The sequence below is a fragment of the Clytia hemisphaerica genome, unplaced genomic scaffold (assembly GCF_902728285.1).
Source record: "Clytia hemisphaerica strain Z4C2 unplaced genomic scaffold, Clytia hemisphaerica genome assembly, whole genome shotgun sequence".
Lineage (NCBI taxonomy): Eukaryota > Metazoa > Cnidaria > Hydrozoa > Leptothecata > Clytiidae > Clytia > Clytia hemisphaerica.
The window spans coordinates 697,282-723,189 of NW_027104380.1; the positions used below are offsets into that span (position 1 = coordinate 697,282).

At 34.2% G+C, this 25,908-nt stretch overlaps 1 protein-coding gene across 32 annotated transcripts; it reads right to left on the minus strand.

Moving 5' to 3' along the window:
- Nucleotides 1-1,929: 1,929 nt before the first annotated feature.
- Nucleotides 1,930-20,748, minus strand: LOC136819139 (uncharacterized). Of its 32 annotated transcripts, XM_067075314.1 has the most exons (40): nucleotides 19,503-20,747; nucleotides 18,457-18,523; nucleotides 17,112-17,461; nucleotides 15,932-16,734; nucleotides 14,951-15,706; nucleotides 14,340-14,677; nucleotides 13,888-13,976; nucleotides 13,738-13,768; nucleotides 12,985-13,092; nucleotides 12,731-12,835; nucleotides 12,508-12,564; nucleotides 12,279-12,344; nucleotides 12,033-12,095; nucleotides 11,782-11,844; nucleotides 11,552-11,617; nucleotides 11,304-11,366; nucleotides 10,147-10,212; nucleotides 9,430-9,492; nucleotides 9,181-9,243; nucleotides 8,935-8,997; nucleotides 8,711-8,773; nucleotides 8,481-8,543; nucleotides 8,258-8,320; nucleotides 8,012-8,074; nucleotides 7,684-7,746; nucleotides 7,333-7,395; nucleotides 6,984-7,046; nucleotides 6,634-6,696; nucleotides 6,374-6,436; nucleotides 6,157-6,219; nucleotides 5,800-5,871; nucleotides 5,496-5,588; nucleotides 5,145-5,243; nucleotides 4,923-4,975; nucleotides 4,464-4,524; nucleotides 4,244-4,294; nucleotides 3,803-3,877; nucleotides 3,263-3,643; nucleotides 2,914-2,946; nucleotides 1,932-2,626 (listed from the first exon to the last, which is right to left on the minus strand). In XM_067075314.1, the coding sequence occupies exons 1-40, from the start codon at nucleotides 19,566-19,568 to the stop codon at nucleotides 2,229-2,231; spliced, it is 5,292 nt and encodes a 1,763-aa protein (XP_066931415.1). In that variant the 5' UTR covers nucleotides 19,569-20,747; the 3' UTR covers nucleotides 1,932-2,228. The 32 variants fall into 32 exon arrangements, with proteins under 32 accessions (XP_066931423.1, XP_066931417.1, XP_066931433.1 ...); XM_067075322.1 differs by lacking the exon at nucleotides 8,935-8,997 and having other exon boundaries at nucleotides 1,930-2,626; nucleotides 19,503-20,748; XM_067075316.1 differs by lacking the exons at nucleotides 8,935-8,997; nucleotides 9,181-9,243; nucleotides 9,430-9,492 and adding exons at nucleotides 9,679-9,744; nucleotides 9,909-9,971 and having other exon boundaries at nucleotides 1,930-2,626; nucleotides 19,503-20,748.
- Between the last annotated feature and the right edge of the window lie 5,160 nt (nucleotides 20,749-25,908).

Consider the following 25,908-nt stretch of genomic DNA (forward strand, 5'->3'; position numbering starts at 1 on the left):
GCGAGCTTTTTTTCAATTTGATAACATTCCGACCCTGGTTATCCTTGTATCCCTGGTATTTTTTTGCTATCTAAAGTATTTACATTTTCAAACTTTTATGAATGAGCTTTTCAAAAAGGATAAACTAGCCCCAGTTTAATGTTAAAAGTTAGAGATTTTATGTTTCACAGCAAAGTGCTACCAAGGGGTATTTCGGGTCCCATATCTTACGAAAGAGTTATCTGTTTGCCTTGAAATTTGACAGCCTTCTTCATAACTAAGGTTGAACTACCACTGGTGTAAAAATGAATATAAGTAGAAAAAAAGCTTTTTTTTTTCAATCGCAAATTTAACCGCTAAAAACCGCTTTCTTCAAATGTAGCACTTTTGATTCTCTAAACAAGAACAAAAAATTTACAATTGTATTTGACTATCAAAAGTTACAGGCATTCTTGCTTCCACTGTCAATTATATCTGAACAGACTTTAATTCGAATTCTATTAAAGTCTGTCTAAAAAGTAAGTGGACACTCAACTTTTTTAAAACAGCAGAAAAAATGTTTATTTTATTCATCTTCATTTTTCTGATTCAAAATTTTTTTCTATAGTACTTTTCCAGGCGAAAAGTTTGAAAATAAGGCGTGTGAGAAAATCATTAGACGAGAATAAGCAAACAAAATTCTTTAAAGTACACGAAATTTTCAATTGAGAAAATCTTTTCAACACTGTTCCCAAAAGAGCTAAAATTGACATACATTAGACCATAGTATTAAGAAAGCCGCGGCTGGAATTTGTACCACATTGTCTTCTCAGTTAATTGCTGTTCTATCTCTGTCTCCGAGCTTTATAAGAACATCAAGATGCTCAGTTTATTATTGGTAGATAGTTTTTGAAATTTTTCTCTTATTTTCCTTCACAAAATTTTTTTTTATTGCTAGATATCTTTGAATCTGTACCCAATAGAACACTTGAACTAATTTGGACATATTTTAGAGGTATTTTGTGGAAAAAATAGTTTTTCGCCAAAATTGAAATTATAAGAACTATATTCAAGATGACAACTTTCTTGTCAGTTTGAATGATAAGTTTTGAAGGTGCTTGAAACTTTCACAGTATTATTTAGATGTACTTTTTCACTGATTTCTAAAAAGATTTCACTGAAATATCGCGAAGGCATTCGAGGCGCTTTGTTTATTTTTGAGTTCTTTCAGCCCAGCCATTTTGTGCTTGTTTAAATTTCTTACTGTTGATCTTTCCTTTACAATGATTTTATAATGCAAGTGTATTATCAAGGGCATATCATTAATGTCTAAAACACACTGAGAAGTAAGGATTAACGACAAACCAATAAAATTTACCATTAAAGATGCTTCATTACTGATCTGATAGAGGATCACACCGTGAATGTAGTTTGTTAAGCATCACTTCTTCTTTTAGGTTTGAATATATATATATATTATCCTATATACATTTACATATGTTTTACCAACAATAAAACTTGGTAATATACCGCACGGTCGCTTCTAGAAAAAGTATTAAAAAACTTTCAAAAGTTACCTATCAATATCATTATTTTGTTTTATATTTTAGCAATAATACAAGCTTATAAGGTTACTTTCAAAACTACTTGGTCCCCGGGTTTTTGTAGGCTACTGGCATACGCTAACGGATTCGCGCTCCTTATAGATATATACTACCAGTGGTATTGTAGAGGTCTGCGATTCAGACTAGGGGTTTGGTTGCGAATTCAAAGATAATAATATATCAACTAAATAAAAAAAAATCATGAAAATGATTGTAATTTCTAGAAAATTTACTCTTTATGTCTTGACCTTGTCATCAAGCACACCTATTTTTCCCCCAATGCCTATTCTCTCTAGCATTCAGGTGTTAATACCTTGAGGAAACTATATTCGCGTTTTTATGTACTACTAAAATTGGTTTTGCAAAATACAACTTCATAAAAAATCTCGAAAGACCCCCAGGAAGACTTAATGAATTTTGGCAAAGTAGGGACTTAGTAAGATACTGTCTCCCAATAGTGTTACCAATCGCATCAAATTTCACAAGTATCGCAAAAAAGAAGAAGCTAAAACTCGTAACATTAAATTCGATTAAAGAGTATCATCAAATGGAAAATAATCGCTGTGAAATCTCTGGAAAATAATGTAAGGCTGATTAATATCTTCGAACGATGCATTCGATTAAGAGCAAGACATAAAGTGTAAAAGTATGTCCTTTTAAAGTTCTTTAGTTTTCGCCCACATGATCTTCGGCATTAATTGGTGTCAAAAATTTGTCGATAAGCTTCATTTTCATGAACTGGATTTTTGCAAAGCCGGTACTGCCAATTCCTACAGGGAAATGCTTCATGATGAAAGCTGTCATGAGACCATTTTTGTCAATTGAGTCTTCAGCATGTTGACTTTGGTCGAAGAGCTTTTTAAATTCAGGATTTTCCATTAACAAAGATTTCATATTGGAAGCATAACGCGATCCTTTTTCCAAGCCATCGAGCGAGAGAAGAACATTTTTTACCGGATCACTGGACTCCTTAAACAAGAGCGCTAAATCACCATTATTCATCGTTTTCTTCAAAAAATGTTCAACTTGGTCCCAACTTCTCGAACGTTCCATAGCTTCGCTTTCTAGTGTGAAAAATACGATGTGTCAACAAAGTTACTCATTTCAAGTATGATTTGAAAACTAATGATTAATGTGTGAATAAAACAGCCATTTACAGGTAAAAATGCTGTAAGTTTGGTGTTAAGTTGCCAAATTTTACGATGGCGATATTCTTAGTATATTCTTAATTGTTTGGTCAATTTCATCAAGAATATTCTTATAGAGTTCATTATTATAAAAAAGCGTTTATCTTGACTGCTATACTGTTTTATACTTTGACAGTCTCGTAAAAAACAAACACTATTATTACCTTTTTTTTCGAATTCAAGTTGAATCTTTTTCTCTGAAATTTAGAATAAAAAAAGTCATTTCCTTACACAGAAAACCCCAAAAATACATTCTTGCAGTATATCTCATATTGGCTATCATGAGTCAGTATCTTTTTTGAAAAAAGAAACACTACGCTAGAGATTAGTATATTGAAAGAAGTCCATTCAAAACTAAACAGTTTAATTGAAATAGAAAAGTGAGTTTAAATGGGGCGTTTAATTCGGCCATGATTCGGCAGATGAAGTTTTGTTCTCCTCTTGTCCATCTAAACGTTTTGGAATACTTGAAAGTATGAGGAAGTAATAAAACAAAAGCCAAAAAGTAAATACCTGATTCAATGATGGAATTGCAACAGAAGCAGATTTCGTCAGGACCGTAGCATCTACGATGAAACTGCTTAAAGCAGTTAATGCATTCCTTCGAATCGCGAAGTCTTTTGTGGCATTTGTCACACACACACAGTGACGATTGTTTACTTGCCAACACATTTTGAAGTTCGTTGAAATGGAAGGGTGTGAATTCTTCGATGTTCAGCAAACCAAGTCTGTGCACACTGTTTGGCACCCATTTCTGCTTTTTAAATGCGTTGATGTGCCTTTCGTCAACGTGATCGTTTTGAGCAAGGCATTCCTGTGCGCACTCGAAACCAAATAAGTCCGTTAGGATAATTTTCGCCTTCTCGTTTTGTGATAGTGACGATATACGAGGCACTAAAGAAAGGAAAATCAAGTGAAATAAATGAGTATAACGTAACCACTAAAAGAAGTCTATATTAAAAAGTATTAATGGGTAGTTTTATGCACGATCTGATCAAAGGAATTTTCACAATATTTCCTATTAGATGAGGGGTTAATTTAATAATAACTTACCGTCCAAGTCCGGAAGATGCGACGTTTTAACATTGTTGTTCGAAGAATCATCCCGCAATTCGTGGAAGTTTTGACCTAATCAAAATGGGGAAATATTATATTGATGCAATCGGCGCCATGAGTGTTTTGTCTGAAAGTAAGATAAGGCCCTTTTTTTCGCTCTTTTTAGTATAGGCCCAATTGTAGCAAAAATTAAAAAACTTGTTGTCTGTCTAATTTCAGCCAAACCCGACCATTGTTGTCTCCAGGCTGTTCCAAAGTTTTAGCCTCATTTTGGCGCAAAAAGGTTTCCAGGCCCCAAAAAATAAAGTTTTTGAAACATGAAACCGAACTACTCTTAGAGAGTATTCACCCAAGGAACCATTTTAGCCAAATCTGACCATTTTTTAAGTCTCCAGCTGCCCTAAAGTTTTGGGCATACACACATACAGATAGACTTACTTTTTAAAGCATCAGAGATGGTTGGTAGGTCATCATCAGAGGAGCTTGGGTCTGAGAGAAAAGTGTCATACATGAATATATCAACATAGGATAGGGGCTTCTCTGGTTGGTTCAAAAGAGTAACGTCATTTTGATTTTCGCAAGGTGCTAGTTAGGTTGCCTCCTCCTTAGACACTTCCTGAGTCGTCATTGAGGTAAGAGAGAAAATTTTGAAACATACCATCAGACCAATTTTTATCATCGTATTTCGCTTCAAGTGCACCATTTTTGTATGTCATTACCTATAAAAAACATATTATGATAGAAAATTGGTCATCGCAGTCATACAATACAATATTTTTTTCTTTGTAGATTTTATTCTTAAAGCTCTCTAACAAATCAGATGTTTTGATCTCATATAGACAATCTATTCCATGCTTGACCTACCCGAAAATTGAAGGAGTTCAGACAAACCAGTTCACTTATAAAAAGAAAAAGTGAATTATGTAAAGTTTAGTAATATTTTTAAACCTAACGACCCACGAAAAACTTTTTTCACAAATTTTACAGATTTATCATAAACCATCATAAACACAGAGACTTTCATATAAAATTGTTAAAAACTCCCTTCGCGTTTTTACAAAAAAAAAATACAAAAACGTGAAGATTAAGCGCAATGTATATGTGTGGTCCAACATACCTGGAATTCTTCAGAAGCTTCACAAACTTGTTCATCTTCTTTGCAAGAGGAATCTACAACATAAAAATAATATCTTACAGCTTGAATGTAATATACATCTGACATGGCAGAGTCAATAGTGCTAAGATAAAAAAGCTCAAAAACATAAAATTCTTAATAAGCAAAAAAACAATTGAGCTGTATAAATCATCAATGCTACATAAATCAAACAATCAAACAAACCTTTCATGTTATTATTATTTGTACTGAATTCGACACTCTTTATCGGTTTAGTTACACTGTTACAATCACCGATAATATCAATCCTTTCGTTTTTCCCAGCTGAAACATAAAGATAATTGCAAAAAATAAGAATCGTGCACTTTTATATGTTCCATTGCCGATACACGAATTTTGTGGATAACTGAGATAATTTTTATTAAATATATCATCTGGATTTGGTTATTCATAAATACTGTTATTTACAGCGGTGAGCGATTTTAAAATCCCAACATAAAACATAATATATGGATAAAAAAAGGATCCTGTAGATCTTTTAAGTGAAGAAAAATAAAAAAAATTATTTGAAAAAACCTTCAGATGTGGGCACACTTGATGCTAGTAAAGTCGTCGTTTGATTTAATGACGGTTTAGGTTGAAAGACTTGATGCTGATTGGATGATTTTTCTGAATCGTATAACAAAACTCATATATTACTTTGACAGAATATCCTATCCTAGGGTTAGAACAGCCATCAACACTTTCGTGTGACGAGGATCCCTGTGTTAATTTTAATCAGTAGGTTTTGTTGTTCCATTGATTGTTTCAGTTAACCTATTGTTCAAAAAGCCTATTATAATGCCAATGCTAAAAAGTTTAAGGGATGAAAATTTATTACCTGATTTCATTTTCGGTAAAAGCACCTTGAGTGACCTTGATTTTCCAAGCTTCTTTTGAATTGCTTCATCGTCTAGAACAACATGAAATTATAAAAGCATCACAGAGCGATAACTTTCACATATTTTTTAAAGTCCGGCTAGGTAGGGTTTCATATTCTGCTCGAAAAAAGCAAATCAAAACAGGAACAAAAGTAACTCTGCTAACAATTACATTAATTTCAAGGAATTTCCATGAAAAGAACAGTTTTTTAAATATGCAAGCTACCCTGGGATATGAGTCCTTTTTTTAAAATATGCTTATTCACTCTATTTTGCATTAAAAACATGACACAGGGCATTAAATGAATGAGTTATACCTTTGGACAAGATCGCTGAAGCTGATGGCACAGTTGATTTATGGTGGGGGACTGAATTGAGACCTGAAAAGAAAATATACAATTACATTAAAAATAAAATACAGCTCTATAAACATGAAAGCTACCCTAAAAAGGATTCCCTTTTAAAGCAGTGTTTATTAAAATTCACTTCATTTTTAGATAACAAACATGACGAAAGAAAGTATCTGAGTTATACCTTTGGACGAGACCTTTGAAGCCGATGACGTAATAAGGGGCTTGTAAGTGAATACTGGAACACCTGAAATTTTTTACGATGCTTCAATAAACAACACTAAATTTTCATGAAACATACAAACCTATAAACATGCAAGGCAAAACAGGGTAGCCCTGAGATATTGAGTCTTTTTTCAAAAAAAATAATTTTATCAAAATCCACTTTCTTTTGCATAAAAAGCATGACTGGAGGAATCAAATGAAGTATCTGACAAATTATACCTTTGGGTAAGACCGTTCTAGTAGATGACACATTCGAATTATGGTAGGGGACTGAATTAAGACCTGAAAAAAAAAATTCAACTTCAATAAAAAACATTAATTTAAAGGAATTTCCATGAAAAATACAGTTTTTAAATATGGTAGGGAAGTGAATCAATAAGACCTAAAGAAATAATATTCAACTTCAATAAACAACACAAAATTTCCATTGAAGGTACAGTTTTATAAATATGCAAGCTACCCTGGGAAATGGCCTTCTGTTATAAACAAATGTTTTATATTAAGACCCACTTTATTTTGCATAAAGAACATGACTGGAGGAATCAAATGAAGTATCTGACGAAATATACCTTTGGGCAAGACCGTTCTAGTAGATGGCACATTCGAATTATGGTGGGGGACTGAATTAAGACCTGAAAAAAAAATTCAACTTCAATAAAAAACATTAATTTAAAGGAATTTCCATGAAAAATACAGTTTTTAAATATGGTAGGGAAGTGAATCAATAAGACCTAAAGAAATAATATTCAACTTCAATAAACAACACAAAATTTCCATTGAAGGTACAGTTTTATAAATATGCAAGCTACCCTGGGAAATGGCCTTCTGTTATAAACAAATGTTTTATATTAAGACCCACTTTATTTTGCATAAAGAACATGACTGGATGAATCAAATGAAGTATCTGACGAAATATACCTTTGGGCAAGACCGTTCTAGTAGATGGCACATTCGAATTATGGTGGGGGACTGAATTAAGACCTGAAAAAAAAAATTCAACTTCAATAAAAAACATTAATTTAAAGGAATTTTCATGAAAAATACAGTTTTGAAATAATGGTAGGGAAGTGAATCAATAAGACCTAAAGAAATAATATTCAACTTCAATAAACAACACAAAATTTCCATTGAAGGTACAGTTTTATAAATATGCAGGCTACCCTGGGAAATGGCCTTCTGTTATAAACAAATGTTTTATATTAAGACCCACTTTATTTTGCATAAAGAACATGACTGGAGGAATCAAATGAAGTATCTGACGAAATATACCTTTGGGCAAGACCGTTCTAGTAGATGGCACATTCCAATTATGGTGGGGAACTGAATTAAGACCTGAAAAGAAAATATACAACTTCAATAAAAAACATTAATTTAAAGAAATTTCCATGAAAAATACAGTTTTGAAATATGGTAGGGAAGTGAATCAATAAGACCTAAAGAAATAATATTCAACTTCAATAAACAACACAAAATTTCCATTTAAAGTACAGTTTTATAAACATGCGCAATCTACCCTGGGAAATGGCCTCCTGTTATGAACAAATGTTTATCAAAATCCACTCGTGTGGCAAAAGAAATGATAGTATCTGAGTTATACCTAGTGTCAAGATCGTTTGATTTGATGACGTAGTAGGGGGCTTGTAAGTGACTACTGGAACACCTAAAAGTTTTATAATGTTTCAATAAACAACACTAAATTTTCATGAAAGATATATTTTTAAATATGCTAGCTACCCTGGGATATTGAGTCCTTTTTCAAGCAAATGTTTTTATTATGATCAACTCAATTTTACATAAAAAACATGACCTGGAGGAATCAAATGAAGTATCCGATGAATTATACCTTTGGGTAAGACCGTTCTAGTAGATGACACATTCGATTTATGGTGGGGAACTGAATTAGGACCTGAAAAAAAAAATTCAACTTCAATAAAAAACATTTAAATTTCAAGGAATTTTCATGAAAGAACAGTTTTTTAACTATGCAAGCTACCCTGGGATATTGAGTCCTTTTTCAAAAATATGTTTATTATAATTCACTCATGCATTAAATGAATGAGTTATACCTTTGGGCAAGATCGTTGAAGTTGATGACACTGTTGATTTATGGTGGGGAACTGAAGAAAGACCTGAAAAAAAAATACTCAACTTCAATAAAAAACATTAATTTCAAGGAATCTCCATGAAAAATAGATTTTTTAAATATGCAAGCTACTGAGATATTAAGTCCTTTTTCAAGCAAATAATTTTATTATGATCAACTCTGAAATCAAATTAAGTATCTGACAAATTATACCTTTGGGCAAGACCGTTCTAGTAGATGGCACATTCGAATTATGGTGGGGGACTGAATTAAGACCTAAAAAAAAAAATTCAACTTCAATAAACAACACAAAATTTCCATTTAAAGTACAGTTTTATAAACATGCGCAATCTACCCTGGGAAATGGCCTCCTGTTATGAACAATGTTTATCAAATCCACTCGTGAGGCAAAACGAATGATAGTATCTGAGTTATACCTAGTGTCAAGATCGTTTGATTTGATGACGTAGTAGGGGGCTTGTAAGTGACTACTGGAACACCTAAAAGTTTTATAATGTTTCAATAAACAACACTAAATTTTCATGAAAGATATATTTTTAAATATGCAAGCTACCCTGGGATATTGAGTCCTTTTTCAAGCAAATGTTTTTATTATGATCAACTCAATTTTACATAAAAAACATGACCTGGAGGAATCAAATGAAGTATCCGATGAATTATACCTTTGGGTAAGACCGTTCTAGTAGATGACACATTCGATTTATGGCGGGGAACTGAATTAGGACCTGAAAAAAAAAATTCAACTTCAATAAAAAACATTTAAATTTCAAGGAATTTCCATGAAAAGAACAGTTTTTTAACTATGCAAGCTACCCTGGGATATTGAGTCCTTTTTCAAAAATATGTTTATTATAATTCACTCTACTTTGCATTAAAAACATGACACAAGGCATTAAATGAATGAGTTATACCTTTGGGCAAGATCGTTGAAGTTGATGGCACAGTTGATTTATGGTGGGGAACTGAAGAAAGACCTGAAAAAAAAATATTCAACTTCAATAAAAAACATTAATTTCAAGGAATCTCCATGAAAAATACAGTTTTTAGGTATATGCAAGCTACCCTTAGATATTGAGTCCTTTTTCAAAAATATGTTTATGATAGTTCACTCTATTTTGCATTAAAAACATGACACAAGGCATTAAATGAATGAGTTATACCTTTAGGCAAGATCGTTGAAGTTGATGGCAGAGTTGATTTATGGCGGGGAAGTGAATCAATAAGACCTGAAAAAATAATATTCAACTTCAATAAACAACACAAAATTTCCATTGAAAGTACGGTTTTATAAATATTCGCAATCTTCCCTAGGAAATTGCCTCCTGTTATAAACAAATGTTTATCAAGATCCACTCGTGAGGCAAAACAAATGATAGTATCTGAGTTATACCTAGTGTCAAGATCGTTTGATTTGATGACGTAGTAGGGGGCTTGTAAGTGACTACTGGAACACCTAAAATTTTTTATAAAGTTTCAATAAACAACACTAAATTTTCATGAAACATATAGTTTTTTAAATATGCTAGCTACCCTGGGATATTGAGTCCTTTTTCAAAAATATGTTTATTATAATTCACTCTACTTTGCATTAAAAACATGACACAAGGCATTAAATGAATGAGTTATACCTTTGGGCAAGATCGTTGAAGTTGATGGCACAGTTGATTTATGGTGGGGAAGTGAATCAATAAAATCTGAAAAAAACAAGTAATACTTTAATGGACCTACCTATTTATAAAACGAATAATTAGAATTTAATGGAAGTAATGTATAATTTTAAATTTCGATTTATATATCTATTGGAACGGAGAAAGCAATTAAGAAACGCATCGATGTTTAACGGTGAAAGAAAAATAATATCGACACTTTAATCAATCATTCATCTTGAGAAAATCTCAAAAAACCGCTTTTTTCGGGACATTTCCGGTTCTAGCGGCCGGAAAAATTTCTTTTTCGAAAATTGGGCTCTGTCACATTTTGGGCATTGCCATTTTACATCATTGTGCAAAAAATCATGAAAATCTGTCGAGTATAAGTTGAAAAAATGAAGGAAAACCGTTTTACGCCGGTTTTCGGCTGTTCCGGCGATCTTTAAGGAGTTCCGGATTCAAAGGATGATTTTTTTGAAAATCAAACAATGCTAAGTTTTGGGCATCATCATAAAGAACATTTTTCTGTAAAGAAACAATTAAATAAGTTGAAAAAATGTGACGGAAATGTGAAAAAAACGACGATTTCCGGCACATTTCCGGTTCTACAGACCGGAAAAAATTTTTTTCGGCAAACGGTTTTCGACACCTTTTCGGCAGTACTAATGTGCATCTATGTGCAAAAAATCGCAAAAAACTAATGATAAAATCTCGAGAAAATCTCAAAAAAACGCTTTTTTCGGGACATTTCCGGTTCTACCGGCCGGAAAAATTTTTTTTTCGAAAATCGGGCTCCGTCACATTCGAGGGTTTATAGTAATGCACCTTTGTGCAAAAAATCAGAAAAATTGAATGAGCCAATCTCGAGAAAAGTTGGTAACTAACGAACGAACGAACTAACTAACTAACTAACGAACACGGGTTAATTTATAGGACCTCCACCCCACCGGGGTAGGTCCAAAAATTCAACTTCAATAAACAACACAAAATTTCCATTGAAGGTACAGTTTTATAAATATTCGCAATCTTCCCTGGGAAATGGCCTCCTGTTATAAACAAATGTTTATTAAAACCCACTTTATTTTGCATAAAAAGCATGACAGGGGGAATCAAATTAAGTATCTGACGAATCATACCTTTGGGCAAGACCGTTCTAGTAGATGGCACATTCGATTTATGGTGGGGAACTGAATTAAGACCTAAATAAAAAAATATTCAACTTCAATAAAAACATTAATTTCAAGGAATTTCCACGAAAATTGTTTTTGTTAATATGCAAGCTACCCTGTGATATTGAGTCCTTTTTCAAGCAAATAATTTTATTATGATCAACTCTATTTTGCATTAAAAACATGACACAAGGCATTAAACGAATGAGTTATACCTCTGGGCAAGATCGTTGAAGTTGATGGCAGAGTTGATTTATGGTGGGGAAGTGAATCAATAAGACCTGAAAAAATAATATTCAACTTCAATAAACAACACAAAATTTCCATTGAAAGTACGGTTTTATAAATACTTGCAATCTTCCCTGGGAAATGGCCTCCTGTTATAAACAAATGTTTATCAAAATCCACTCGTGTGGCAAAAGAAATGATAGTATCTGAGTTATACCTAGTGTCAAGATCGTTTGATTTGATGACGTAGTAGGGGGCTTGTAAGTGACTACTGGAACACCTAAAATTTTTTATAAAGTTTCAATAAACAACACTAAATTTTCATGAAACATATAGTTTTTTAAATATGCTAGCTACCCTGGGATATTGAGTCCTTTTTCAAGCAAATGTTTTTATTATGATCAACTCTATTTTACATATAAAAAACATGACCTGGAGGAATCAAATGAAGTATCTGATGAATTATACCTTTGGGCAAGACCGTTCTAGTAGATGGTACATTCGATTTATGGCGGGGAACTGAATTAGGACCTGAAAAAAAATATTCAACTTCAATAAAAAACATTAATTTCAAGGAATTTCCAGGAAAAATACAGTTTTTAAATATGCAAGGGACCCTTGGATATTGAGTTTTTTTTCAAAAATATGTTTATTATAATTCACTCTATTTTGCATTAAAAACATGACACAAGGCATTAAAAGAATGAGTTATACCTTTGGACAAGATTGTTGAAGTTGATGGCACAGTTGATTTAGGGTGGGGAAGTGAATCAATAAGACCTGAAAAATAATATTCAACTCCAATAAACAACACAAAATTTCCATTGAAAGTAGAGTTTTATAAATATGCGCAATCTACCCTGGGAAATGGCCTCCTGTTATAAACAAATGTTAATAAAAATCCACACGTGAGGCAAAACAAATGATAGTATCTGAGTTATACCTAGTGGCAAGATCGTTTGATTTGATGACGTAGTAGGGGGCTTGACTACTGGAACACCTGAAATATTTTACAAAACTTCAATAAACAACACTAAATACAGTTCTATGATCTGAGTTATACCTAGTGGCAAGATTGTTGAGGCCGATGGACGTAATAAGGGGCTTGATGTGAGTGAATGCTGGAACATATAGAAAAATAAACTAAAGTAACCCACGAGTTATACCTTTGAACTGTGTTTGTTTGGGAATGCCTTGTGGTTGATTTAGAGTCGGTTGAGGTTGAACCAAGCTCACACTAAAAGCAGATATTGGCAAGGCAGGTCCTCTAGCTGAAAATGAAAAAAATATATATTTTAAAAACTTCATATCTATTATTTTATCAAATTTGGAGCCCTTATAATCAATGTTACAAATTTAATAACATAAATTTATTTCTTGCATTCACGCAAAAAACATATTTTTACAAAATAATACTCACTTTTGTTAGTTGCTTCATTTTTTTGTTTTTGTGTGTTAAGCTTCTTTGCAGCTGCTGAAGAGGTCTTTGTTGGCTTTGATTTTTTCCTTTTTTTCGTCATAGGGTCGTCTATGGTAGGACATACTTATTTTGTAAAATACAATTTTTGGATACCTAGTTGTCAAAGTTTAAAAAGAATGTTGGTGGCTCTAAGATAAAAAGACCCTTCATACAAAGTTCCTCTTATTTTGAATTTGTTTTTTAAATCTCCCTAATTTCTAAAGGCCTTTAGTTCCCCAGAAACTATGCATGATTGATGCAAGGAAGAATGGAAAATAGTCAACCGTGTCTTATTTCTTTATCAATAAAAAAAGACGCACAACATAATAGACAGATTAAGTGCTTAATAAACACCCCCAGCTTGTTAATTTTTGGATTTTTTCAATCCCTTGAACCTTATAAGTTCTACCTGTTTATCAAAATTTGAAAAATTTTCATTGCCCGGTTTATTTTTTCCCCCATTTACGAGCCCCCTAGAGCTTTTTGCATGATGGCGTGATTGGATCTTTTTTTGGTGTGACAGCAGTATCTGTGATTTCAAAAAGCATGATACGTGATTGATAAAATATTCTTTTCGATGGTGTGATGAGAGAATATTTTCAGCTGGTGGCGTGCTTAGAGCTCTTTTTGGCGTTATGGCTTGATCAGGGACTCTGCTGGGGGACCTCGTTTATTAGGCTGAGAGAAATGAACGCTTTAAAAAACCTGAGTTACCTTGTTTGCGTTTTCTTGAGTTGCGTTTAGTCTAAAAAGAGGATAGCAGTGAAGTAACTGTAAAGTATTGACAAATGCTAAATATGGGGCTAGATTTCATGTTTATCTGAGGTAAAAAACTTTTCTTCCATTTCAAAATAGAATTTGTACCTGGGTGCTTGAACCATCTATTTGCTCATCTCCATCTATTTGCTCATCTCCATCTTCAGGTTCTTTGTTTGTTGTATTTTCCTTTGGAGCTGAACAAAAAATTTGATATTTATTGCATATGAGGTTCCATAAAATCTAAACTAATTACTGTAAGAAAGAGTTTCTTCAGGAGCGTATTTTGATAATTATATGATTATATTTTGATAAGTCCTTGATAAATTCTATCTACCAAAGCCAGATAATCTTACTGGATACAGGACCCCATAAATTCCTCTTGTCCAGACAAAATTATCATTGCAAAATCCTGGCATATGATACAACAGATTCTCATATTGAAAGAAAGCATGCCTGAAAATGTTTTTCAAGCTATCAAAACCACTTTAAGTTCAACTACCCAAATATAAAATGTAGTAAAATTTAATTGAGATATGCTGTCATGAGAAGAACTTTACCTTTCTTTTTGATAACTTTTAAGCCTGTTCTTTCAGCAAAATCTTTCGCCATAAAAAAACAACATTCGTGGGAACAGGAATCAGTGCTTTGGAAACAGTCAACACACTGATGATCTGCCATGAACGAAGGGTGCTGATCTTTCACAAAGTCAATTATGTGTGTCGGTAGGATATCTTTCCTTGAATTTTCCCAAGCCCACGAACCGTACATAAAAAAACCAAATCCATGCTTCCGAAGATCATGAATTATGCTGTTCGACTCTGAAGAAAGTTGATCAGCAAGCACAGGATCAGTAGTCAATTTTGCTGACAATTCTTTGTCCAATGCTGAAAAGTATCTATGGTAAATAAAAATGTGTTTTCTTTTATTTTGATTTGAAGAGTGCGTCTAAATTTCTGCAAAAATCTAAAATGAAATTTTGTCATATTCTTGAAAAATAAAAATCATATAAATAGATAAAGATATAGTTAATTAACTCATTCCAGCTTTTTTCAAATACCAATAGAATTGGTCAGGACATTTAAGCTAACATACTTTTTCATTAAAGTTTTATTCAAAAGAAGAGGAGGATATAAAGAGTAATATAATGAAATAATTTCTCCAAAGTTACCTTGACATGTAGGAGCAGACGTCAGTCATTTGTTTATTGCGAAACCGGGTAGAATGATTGTAAATGGACTCCCGTGTTTTTGCACCAACATCTGTGATTGAATTCAAGACACTGGTTAAAGAAAAGTTGTTGTTGTTGCTATGATCATTCTCGTCCTCTTCTCCATTACCTTCATCTCCATCTGCCAAAGGTACCATTTCCCCCTTAAACACCGATTTGACACATTTTGATTCTCCTTCTTGAACCTCCACCTTATACATATGTCCGCTTACTTCTTTTACGGTACCAATAATGTTCAGCTTATCAAATGAAAATGTTTTGTAAGTATATTTATTTAGATTGGGGTTTCGAAAGAGCACACGCTGTCCTATTTTAAAAATGCTGTTCTTGTGCGATTTCATAGATTGTTTAAAATTACGGTGAATTGTATATTCAGTATTTTCTAAAGCAGAATAACGTAACCATTCAGAATTCTTTGCCAACGAATAAAGGCAAGATTGAAAATTCACTGTCTCAAAGTCATCTGTGGAGCATAAATCTGTATCATCAGAGTTGGACTCTATTTGTTGATTTTGTCTTTGAGACAGGAAATCACTTGAGAGGGAGGCACTAGCACAAGATTGAAGCAGGTCACTCAATGACATCATCTGTTCTTCTGAGCTCACGGGTGGAACTTCCTCTTCAGGTATATCTTCTTCTTCTTCTTCATCGTCTTCATCTTCTTCATCATTGTGTTCGTCACTTTCTCCACTGGTCCTGGAATAGAAAACAATTATTTAATAAAAAATAACCATATTTCTTGACCTATTTAACATTTTTTGAAGTATTCATTACTTTTGGTTCAACAAATTATCTACTCATTTGATTATAATGATATGGTGATAAAATCAATTCAATTTACCTCCCCACGCAGCCCCACGCTGAATGGAGATGATTATATCCTATATCCTGCATAAAAGAAAATGATTTAAAATTACTTACTTTGATTTAATACCAGCCTGCATACACCAGTCATAGTCTTCTGGAGCAACACAGTGTTTAAGTTGTCCAGGCTCTCGATTGTGGTACACACGGAAGGGTACATCATTGATGGTGTGATGGTACATATTGTTATAATTTGAAGCAATTCCTGGAAGAAGAAGTGGCCAAAGCTTTCCTTGCTCTTCCTTTCCAGGTAAGACACACAGGATTCGCCTCAATTGATGTTTGACCGTTTTGTTGAGGTTTTCCACTTGCCCTTGACTTTGTGGATGTCTGGGTCTACCGTGTTTGATTCTGACTTCTCGACTTTTAAAAAATTCTTTGATGATATTGCCGACAAATTCTTTTCCATTGTCACTTTGCATATACTCAGGAAACCCTTCCTTCTCACATAGAAACTTGACAGCTAAGTAAACCCCATCAATTTTCTTATTTCTCAAAGGGAAAAGCCAACCGTACTTTGAGAAGCAGCACTTGACGGAAAGAATGTAAGAAAACCGCCAGGGATTCAAAATCATGTGTTGTTTCTTTTTGGAAGCCATCTGAATCAAATCCATTTGGAGTCTTTGATGAGGGAAATGTGTACGGATGGGAATTGGGGGTGCTTTCATCTGTGGAAGCTGCATGGTTGCTTGGCATGTTGGACAGCTGGACAAGAATTCTTCAACACATTTTCTGATTCCATAGAAATGGTAACTTTTATTAAAAGCCTTTAATAATTTGGCTTGACCACCAGAATTACAACTTTGAAGTCGACCTGCAACATCAATGTTGTTGTGAATACTTCTTAACACAGCAGGAACCTTAAAAGAAGAGTAAGTGGTGCTTGGATAATACACGGGCTACACCCAGTGAAACAATAAACTTCAAAAACCTACAAGCACTGTTTCCGTATGAGTAGGGGTTAATACTTTTCTAACCCATCAAGTGCCACTGGCACATGGCTCAGAATGGGGTTCTAAGTCCCCCCAACAAATTTAGGTCACCCTAAGTTTTAGGTCCCGCCACTTTTCAGTAAGGTTCAGGTCCCAGTTGAAATCTAAAGGAGTTCCCCTTTAAGCAATACAGGTTTGTTGACAATGTTGTATGAAATATGTAGAGAGGGCAGGAGAGGGAATAGTACATTTATACTTGATCTTTAGCTATACGTGGGTTTTCATCAATAAGAAAGAAAAATTACCTTTTCTATGGGAACAACTACTTTCTTGTGGATGTTGCCAACTTTGTGAGCTGCATTTTCAGGTGTTGTGTCTGACTTTCTATTGATAATCAACTTGGGTAAGCCATCATCAAACTTTTGAACAACATCATTATCATCAACACAAAATTCATATTTCCACTTTTTAGTATTCTTAGAAATATGAAAATTTCTTTTGTTTTCTTTATTTCTGTAGAAATTCTCCATTTGAGGTCTGGTTGACTCATCTGTTTCAACCTTATCACCTTTGGGATGAAAGATGGAAAGACATTGAATGAGGATCCAGTATAATTCCTCACCCAAATCGTTCTGCCAAATTGATTTCTCTTTACCTGGAACCAAAAAACAAGTTAATAAACTAACCGGGCTTTGTCATTTGAAAAATACAGGCGTGTAGTCAATCAAACTCCCAACTTTAATTTTTGGAATTTAGTTGTGTGATAAGGAGTGCTATGTACAACTTTAGCAGTGAAATTTGGATTAATGGCGTGATTGACCACACCCCTCAGAGATTTTAGGTGTGTGTGGAGGGGTGCATGTGCTATCGCACACCTTAAATGATGCAGCCTGACTAACATAAACTTACCTTACTAAGGGAACTAATTCTTTCGGGAACAGGCGGGAACTGAATTTTGCGTTTTTGTTCAGATTTGGCCCCAAACCGCAATTTAATCTTGAGCTGTTGTAAAATTTTTCAAATGCTAAAAATAATGACTAAATAATCAACAGAATGGCTTAGTTTTTTCCCAAGCCAAAAATCTGCAAAAGATCTCAAAATCAGTGCACCACAAAAATAGTAAAAAATAGTTCCCTTAAGATATACCATAGAAACAAAAGTTAAATCAACAATCAAATGAAAACATTTCTGCTGAAAATGCAAATTACGAAATATTTTGAGATATGAACCAAGCTGGCCGCTCACTAAAATTGTTCAGCAAAATTCTCCCAAATTATGTACCAGCTTGGTTTTAACTTATTCCAAAGTGGCTGTACCGCAGCATTATCCAGATTTTTGCAATTTTTGCGCGTTTGATTGTTAAGCGAACTTTTAGATTGTCAGGTAGGCAAGATAATAGCTTCCTGTTCTTGGGCCTTTACAACAAATAATTTGTAGGTTAGGAGATAAATGACATAGTTGAAGAATTTAGGATAAAAGAGTTCATTGAACTTGAATAAAATTGACTTAATTGGAAAGATTTTCTCCCATAACAAGAACTCTGAAATATCATACAAAATAATAGCAAGCTGCGTTGTGTTCTTGCTTTTTAGGGGTTAAGAGAAAAAGATATCTATGGAGTAAACATCTTATTTTTAAAATCAGACTTACTGTCTGTGTCATTAGGGGCTTTTTGGGTACTGTCATTACCATCTGATGGATGAGACGAATCTTCAGCCTAAAAAAATATTTTTGTGATTGATTGATATGGAGCTTAAAGTTGTTTTAACGAACAAAGTGTTAAAGGTTGATTCTGCAATACCTTTGATTGATTTTGGTCATTTTTGCAAAGTAAAATTAAGTTTGGTCTGCAAAGGGTGTTAATTTCTCAATTTATACTTCATCCCCAATAAATGTGTGAATTCCTCCATTTATTATGCATCTTCCTATGTATATCCTCCTATTTTTAGAATTTCTCGAACCCAGACTTTTTTAAAGTTGCGGTTTACCAGCTGTAAATAGATTAAAAGCTTTAAAAATGTTCAAAGGAAATGGGTGAAAATGGCACCGCAGGCAAAAATTTAGCTATTTTTATTGCCATTTTGTTCACAAATACCAAATTCTTAACCCAACATGAGATACACATATAGTTTGACAAAAAATTTGTTGACCCCCTCCTTTATTAACTTAATTATTAATTAATGGGGGGGGGGGCATAAAGAAGGGGTTCACATTGTGCCCATATTTTTCAAATCTTTTAAAACTACTTATATACACTGGTAGTAGAAAAAATTTCAAATTTATAGAGTAAAGTACAGAGGCAAACCAAACTATTTCTCATTTACATTGCTATTTTGTTAGACTAAAGACCGAATCCCCTTAATTTTTTAGTTCTATTTAGTAAATCTCAGACCTTATAAAATTATAAAAGTTGACAATATGAAGTCCAATTTTCTGCTCGCGAAAATTAATCCACTATAATGGTAAAATTTTTTAGTGAAAATAAAAAATCAACAGAAGACAAATTAATACATACTAACAGTATATATATAAAGAAAGGTACAAACATATCAAAATCAAATCAATTCCAAAATCTTTAAAAAAATATTTTTGAACATTACTGAGCAGCCTTGAACTTTTTGAGTTAAAAAAATTACCTCAAAGAAATATGACTTTTGATTATTAAACATAAAAAATATTGCCAGGCTATAACTTACGTTTGCATTGTCAGTTGAATTGCCAACAGGTACGACTGATGCATCGCTGTCATCACCCCCACTCATATCCTTAAAAATTGAAAGTACATTTTTGAAGCAAACATCTTAGGAGGATTTATTCATTTTTTTAGTTCCAAGCAGTTGACAGTAAAGATTGTAGAACTATAAAACAGCTGCATTCTGGCATATTCCTGACTGAGATAAAAGTGCTAAGAAAAATCCCTGAATACTTACAACAATAAATAAGGTTAAGAATCTCTTCTTGTAGTATTTATAAAAAGGAACACAGTAGAAGAACAGCTATATTTGTGTTTTCAAATCAAACTGTCACAAAGGAAAATTCTGTGAACAATATGTGATCAAAATGCCAAATTTTAATTTGCCACTGGCACATTGGGGAAAACATGTGTGACTGGTGAATATTCCCCCATAATCCTCATTGTTTTTTGCCTCAGTTTCTTTTTCATGAGACTGTCAATCAAATCTTTTGCCTCAGTTTAGTTTGCATGGTAAACAAAACTGTCAATCAAATTTCATAAGGATCTTCATTTTTGATTTTCTCAACTTAAACTTTTCAATTTCAATTTGATTCAAAAACATATTTACTGGAAAAAAAAAGGACACCACCAAGATTAGAATCATTAGCAGCCTTAAACAATAATCTGTCCTTAAGTTACAACTGTTTTGTGAGCTTGTGGACACAAGGTTCTATATATAAATTTAAAGCTTGAGATGATAATGGTTCGATGTATCTAGTTCACATTATAAATTTGGTATTCATATTACAAAAAAATACTCAAAAAATACTTAGCTTTTTGATATCACCACCAATCTGGTCTGCTTGGTTATGCTGACAATGACTGCGAGACCATCACTATCAGCAAATGTAGTCATACATAATGCTATTTCTGCTGCTTTCGTTTCCTTTTATATCCAAAAACTTCTTTCTGTAAGACTGGCTCTGGCAGACTGGGTCTCATCCAAGGACAAAATGCTTCCTTCGGTCGCCAGCATATATACACATATTTCCAGGCCACACATACCACTGCATCTCACTCCAACAACAAGCACCACAAGAATCAAGACATTCAATCATATGATGAAATCCCTTAAATTTTTCTAGACCTATAGACGATCCGATCCAAACACATCTTGTTGTTTTTGCAGGATTCTGTTTTTCCGATAATTCACTGGATGTAGTTTCTAGATGGCAAACCTGTATCCAGTGAACGGAGGACACAAAAATGAGAGGACGCGATTTGCCTACTACACATGTTTAAATCTGCATCGGTGCTGACCGGTGCTGACTCCTTATTTACTACGGAAAGATCTAGTTTCAATGACCAATTCCGCCCATCTCTTCTTTTTCTCCATTTCCTATCTCTAACTCTGTTTTTTCTGAATTTGGCTATTTGAAGCTATTATTTGGTACCCTGAGTATCAGAGGTCAAGTTTTCAAAGAGAAAATATTAACCTCTGAGGACGAGGTTGGGTTTTCCAATCGGAAGGCGCTGCATTGCAAAACGTTCGAAAATTGTCAATCGAATTTTGTTTTTAAAATGCAGAACCAAATTACGTCACTCAAGAAAGAAAAATAACACAAAAATCGAATCAAAACAAAAAGAATTTCGAGTGAAAAAAATAAAGTGAGATAGGGACGTGATGATCAAACTGATTAAAAAAGCAAATCAGACATGATCCGCAACCTCCTCTAAGCCAAACGAAGCCAAACGGTGAAATATATCTACTTTGCGAGCGTTTTTCTACAAGATCTTGTATTAAAAAAAAACTTTGTCTTCACAGCTCGAATTTATTCGCGCTGTGATACTCACGGTAATTATTTGGCTAATTCTGAAACTATCTCCCACCACCAAATGCAACTATCGTCGCACAGCAAAATCACGCAATTCATAACATATTACCTATACCGAACTGGCAAAAGACGGGGGTAATGTTATTATAATATGGATAAAAGTACCCCTTTTTTTAAACCTGACTGAAATTCCGATTCGGTTATTATCGGTTAGGGTTAGGGTTGGAGCTCGAGAGTCACAATCTGTAAATTACACGCTATAAGTATATGTGAATGACAGCTTTCTGCCGTGTCTCGTTGGAGCAAGCGGTTAAGCATTGGGGTATTGTAAACTATCAGGGGGGGGGGGGTCGGGGTCAAAAATCCGAAGCACGGAGGCCTTCGTTCAATTCATAGAGGTCGCCGTAGAAATCATCGATGTCGTCGTCTATTCATGATATGCGTAAGTCAAGATGACGTCATATTTTTTAACGGAAGCACCCAAAAAATTAGTAATTAAATATTAAATTAAAGCGTTACAATATATAAATTGCTTAAAATATGTAGAGCTAGGAAATTCAAAGTTAAATAAAAAAATAATTGAAATCACGACACAAACAAAACTGAAAACTGAATCGAAAATTGTCGAACTAGCACAACCTAGCGGGTCATGCCAAACTCAAAACAAAAGCATAAACAAAAGCAATGGTAAATACGGTGAAAAAATTAAGTACTAAAATCTATGAAAAGCTAACATTTCAAAATCGGCAAGTACAAAACGCCTACTACCTACTACTTAATACTTACTACCTACTACTTACTACCTACTGTAAAATAGCTCAAAACGGCTCGAAATTACCTTAAAATATTCAACATGTTAAAATTAGCAAAATCTGAAATTTTGGTGGTAAAAAAGTTAAAACTTCTTCTTTTATCGTACTTTGAAGACTTCAAAATATTTTCTCTCTTTTATTTTGTTTATGACTTTTTCCCGCGCTTTTTCTATAAAGTTTACAGACGCACTTCTTCGTAGAAGAGAAAAATATTTCCTTAGCACACTTATTTATGCATGTCAGTTGTATTTATAAGAATCGATCAATCTAAAAAGTTAAAATACTTTAAGTAAGTAGAGCCCTATGTTTCACTGGGTACTTGCTGAAAATCCTTTGACATGTCTTTGACATTTATTGACAAAATGACCCTTTTGAACCAAACTATTGACAGGGTCATTAAATATGACCTTTGTAGACTTCATTTTATGTAGCAAAAATTCTTATTGTGCTCAATAAGATGCTTTCAGTATCGCAATGTAGAAATTTTCAATAGGAAAATACTACAAAGAGCTGTTTTAGAGGTGTCAGTTTGACCATGTCAAAGTATTGACGAAATGAAATTTTTGATAAAAATATTGACACAGTTATTGAATATTAAAAGCTTCGCAAACCAATTCCCCCGCCAATTCCAAGAAATATTTTGGCACCATTTGATATGATGCAGATCATACAATAGGATAGAGATAGATTGACCCCCTATTTATATTACAGAGCCTTTTTTAGACATTTACGTGTATTCTTATCGTCTTATAATAAGAGTCATAAGAGGGGGTATGTTTAGGAAAAAGGAAAGTTCTTATAATAAGAGTCATAAGAGAGAGTAGGTTTAGGAAAGAGAAAAAATCAAGATAATGGCCTTTTGTTTTATACTTCAGTATACTTATATGAGGCGAAGAGAATATTTACTCCCGTACGTACGTACGCAAAGACTTGTGTGTTAGCATTCAGATATTAAGATTTCGAACAAGCGAAGGAGAGTTCTGGTCTGTAAAGTATACAAACTGAGTAGGTAGTAAGTAGTAAGTAGTAAGTAGTAGGTAGTAAGTATTAAGTAGTAGGTAGTAGGCGTTTTGTACTTGCCGATTTCAAAATATTGTTATTCAATAAGTCAATCTCATCATAATTCCCAAAACGCTACGTCTATACTCCCTGAGCGATTTATATACTTGTATGTATTTTTTCTAATTTTTCCTTTTATTTTCAGTATCAATTCAATTTTGCTTATTCATTTATAGTGTCTTATGTGTATGTAGTGAAGGGATGCGTTGCATTATTTTGAAATTTACCTTATATAATTTTTAAATCTATATAACTGTTTTTAACTGTTTTTATTCTTTTAGACCTGATGATGGATAAATATATCCGAAATATATCGTAAAAATAAATATTGATTGTTGTTGGTACCAGTTTATCACAATATTACAAATTGCCACAATGTTTCTTCCGTATACAATCTCATCAAACCTAAGGTTTGGTTTAAGTGTTCGTGTGCCTCGAATACATGTTACAACTGATCTCGTTAAAGCAAACGAAATTTTTGTTCTGATCCAATTTTTGGTTTGAGACGCGTGAGAATCTGTCTTATCAGCTAGTAGATTAGCTAGCGCTCCAAAGAAGTGCTCAGCCTCTACACCCATTCCACCATTCATGGAAAATATCAACGGAGTGAATGATCCATGATCAACTTTGATAATTCGTTCGTTGTAGTTTTTCTTTTTTTCCCGTTCGTTTGACGCAAAAGCGCTTTTGAGACTTTGGGCTGTGAATCACAGAGCATAGGCGTTGAATACCTTTACATAAAAAAATGCTCGTTGTCCACGAACCCAAAAGCCTCCAGCACTGATGTCAGCTCTCGCGTTGTCAGTCGTGATCGCACCTTTGTTTAAACGTTCGCCAGTGATCGGCTCCAACATTGGTTCGATAGCGACATCATGTGTCACTTGATTCAACATTTGAGCAATTGTATCCCTCAAAGTGTTGTGCCGTTGGTAGATGAACCCTCCTTTAGGGCAGGAAAGTGCATGCTCGACAGAGAACGACTTGCCACATGCACATGTCGATGGTACCTTAAGTGTATTAATTTTGGCGTGTACTTAATTTGGTGGTTGAGCGACAGGCTAATTTTGGCGGGTATTTAATTTGGCGGTTGATCAATTTTGGAAATTTTGGCGAGGATTTAATTTGGCGAATTGGAAGTTTTGTCACACTGAAATGGGTGAAAATTACTCAAAAATATACTAAAAAGTTGTGATTCTTCACATAATTCTATTTTTGTTAATTTTGGCGGGTATTTAATTTGGCGGTTGACCGATCTTGAAAATTTTGGCGGGTATTTAATTTGGCGGATTTCGCCTAAAACCGCCAAATCCGCCAAATTTAATCCCCGCCAAAATTAATACACTTAAGGTAGGTGCTTCATGTTCCATCTGTATCGGACGGCAATTGCGTCGAAGAACTCTCTTTTTGATAGGTTGAAATTTTCAGATTTCAGGGGTACAGTGGTCAACCATTTGGATGCACCTTTTGCTTGAGCAAGATCGTTCGCTTTCAGCTCTTGACGTGTCATTTCTCTGCGGAGATTTTCGAGGATGATTGTTCTTCCTTCTTTCCGTTTTCTCTTGATCTCAGACTTTGCTGCCCTGTTGTCAACTTCGTACACTGGTTTCTGTTCGATGATGTCTTGGGAGAACTTCATTGTAAGTTCTCTGGAGTTTTGAAATTCTTCCTTCGCCAGAGATGATAAGATGGGTATGGCCAATCCTCCCATACGCACCGGTAGTGACAAGAGTAGTCTTTCTTCGGTGCTGCAGTGATGGTTTTCAGTAATTGAAGGAATGAAATATTTGTCAATAACTTCATCGAGGGTCTTCAGATAATCCTCAATTCCGGGCATCACACGTAGGTAGTAGGTGAACTTGCTAACATACCCACCAACGAATGCACAGTAGGCGAGGTGTGGTTCTGATCTTGCGATATCACTCAGTGTTTGGAGCTTGCCATTTTTCTATCAATTTCTTTACATATTCCTGTTGGCCACCCTCTTGACCAATGAAACCACCAAGATATTTATGTCCATCAACCGTGATGTTGATTCCTGTGTCTTTGAATAGCACATTTGCTTCTTCGAGCTTCTCCTCCTTCACTATCAGATACGACTTGGAAGCTTTTGGGTTGTAACCTAGGAGAGGTCCTAAGTCATTGACGTCATCCCACCACTTCTTCAGGGCTTGAAGCTTCCCAGTACCAGCGAGGTCGTCAGCATATGCAGCACCCAAAAAAGCCGGTTTTTGACCTCTGTGTTTCTATTTTTAGTAACAGAGAGAGGTCAAATCCCGGCTTTTTTAGGGTGTTTCCGCTAGAAAAATGACTTACGCATATCAAGAATTACATAGAGGTCGTAAGCGGACTATAATAGAGGTCGTAATGGGTCGTAGTGTAAAATTCAACATTTTAAAGATCTGCTCTTTGATTTATAACATTAAGGTCACGTCTGGAAAATAAACGAAGGTCTGAAAGATGACAAAATTTCCGTCTAGCATATAATCATATCATAGAGGTCGTCGTCCAACCGTAGAGGTCGTCGTTCAATCATAGAGGTCGTCGTTCAACCGTAGAGGCCGTCATTCAACCGTAGAGGCCGTCGTTCAAACGCAGAGGTCGTCGTTCAACCCGTAGAGGTAGTCGTACAACCGTAGAGATCTTCGTTCAACCGTAGAGGCCGTCGTTCAACCGTAGATCCATTCGTAATCAGTAAAATCGATTATAGAGATTGTAGGAGAGG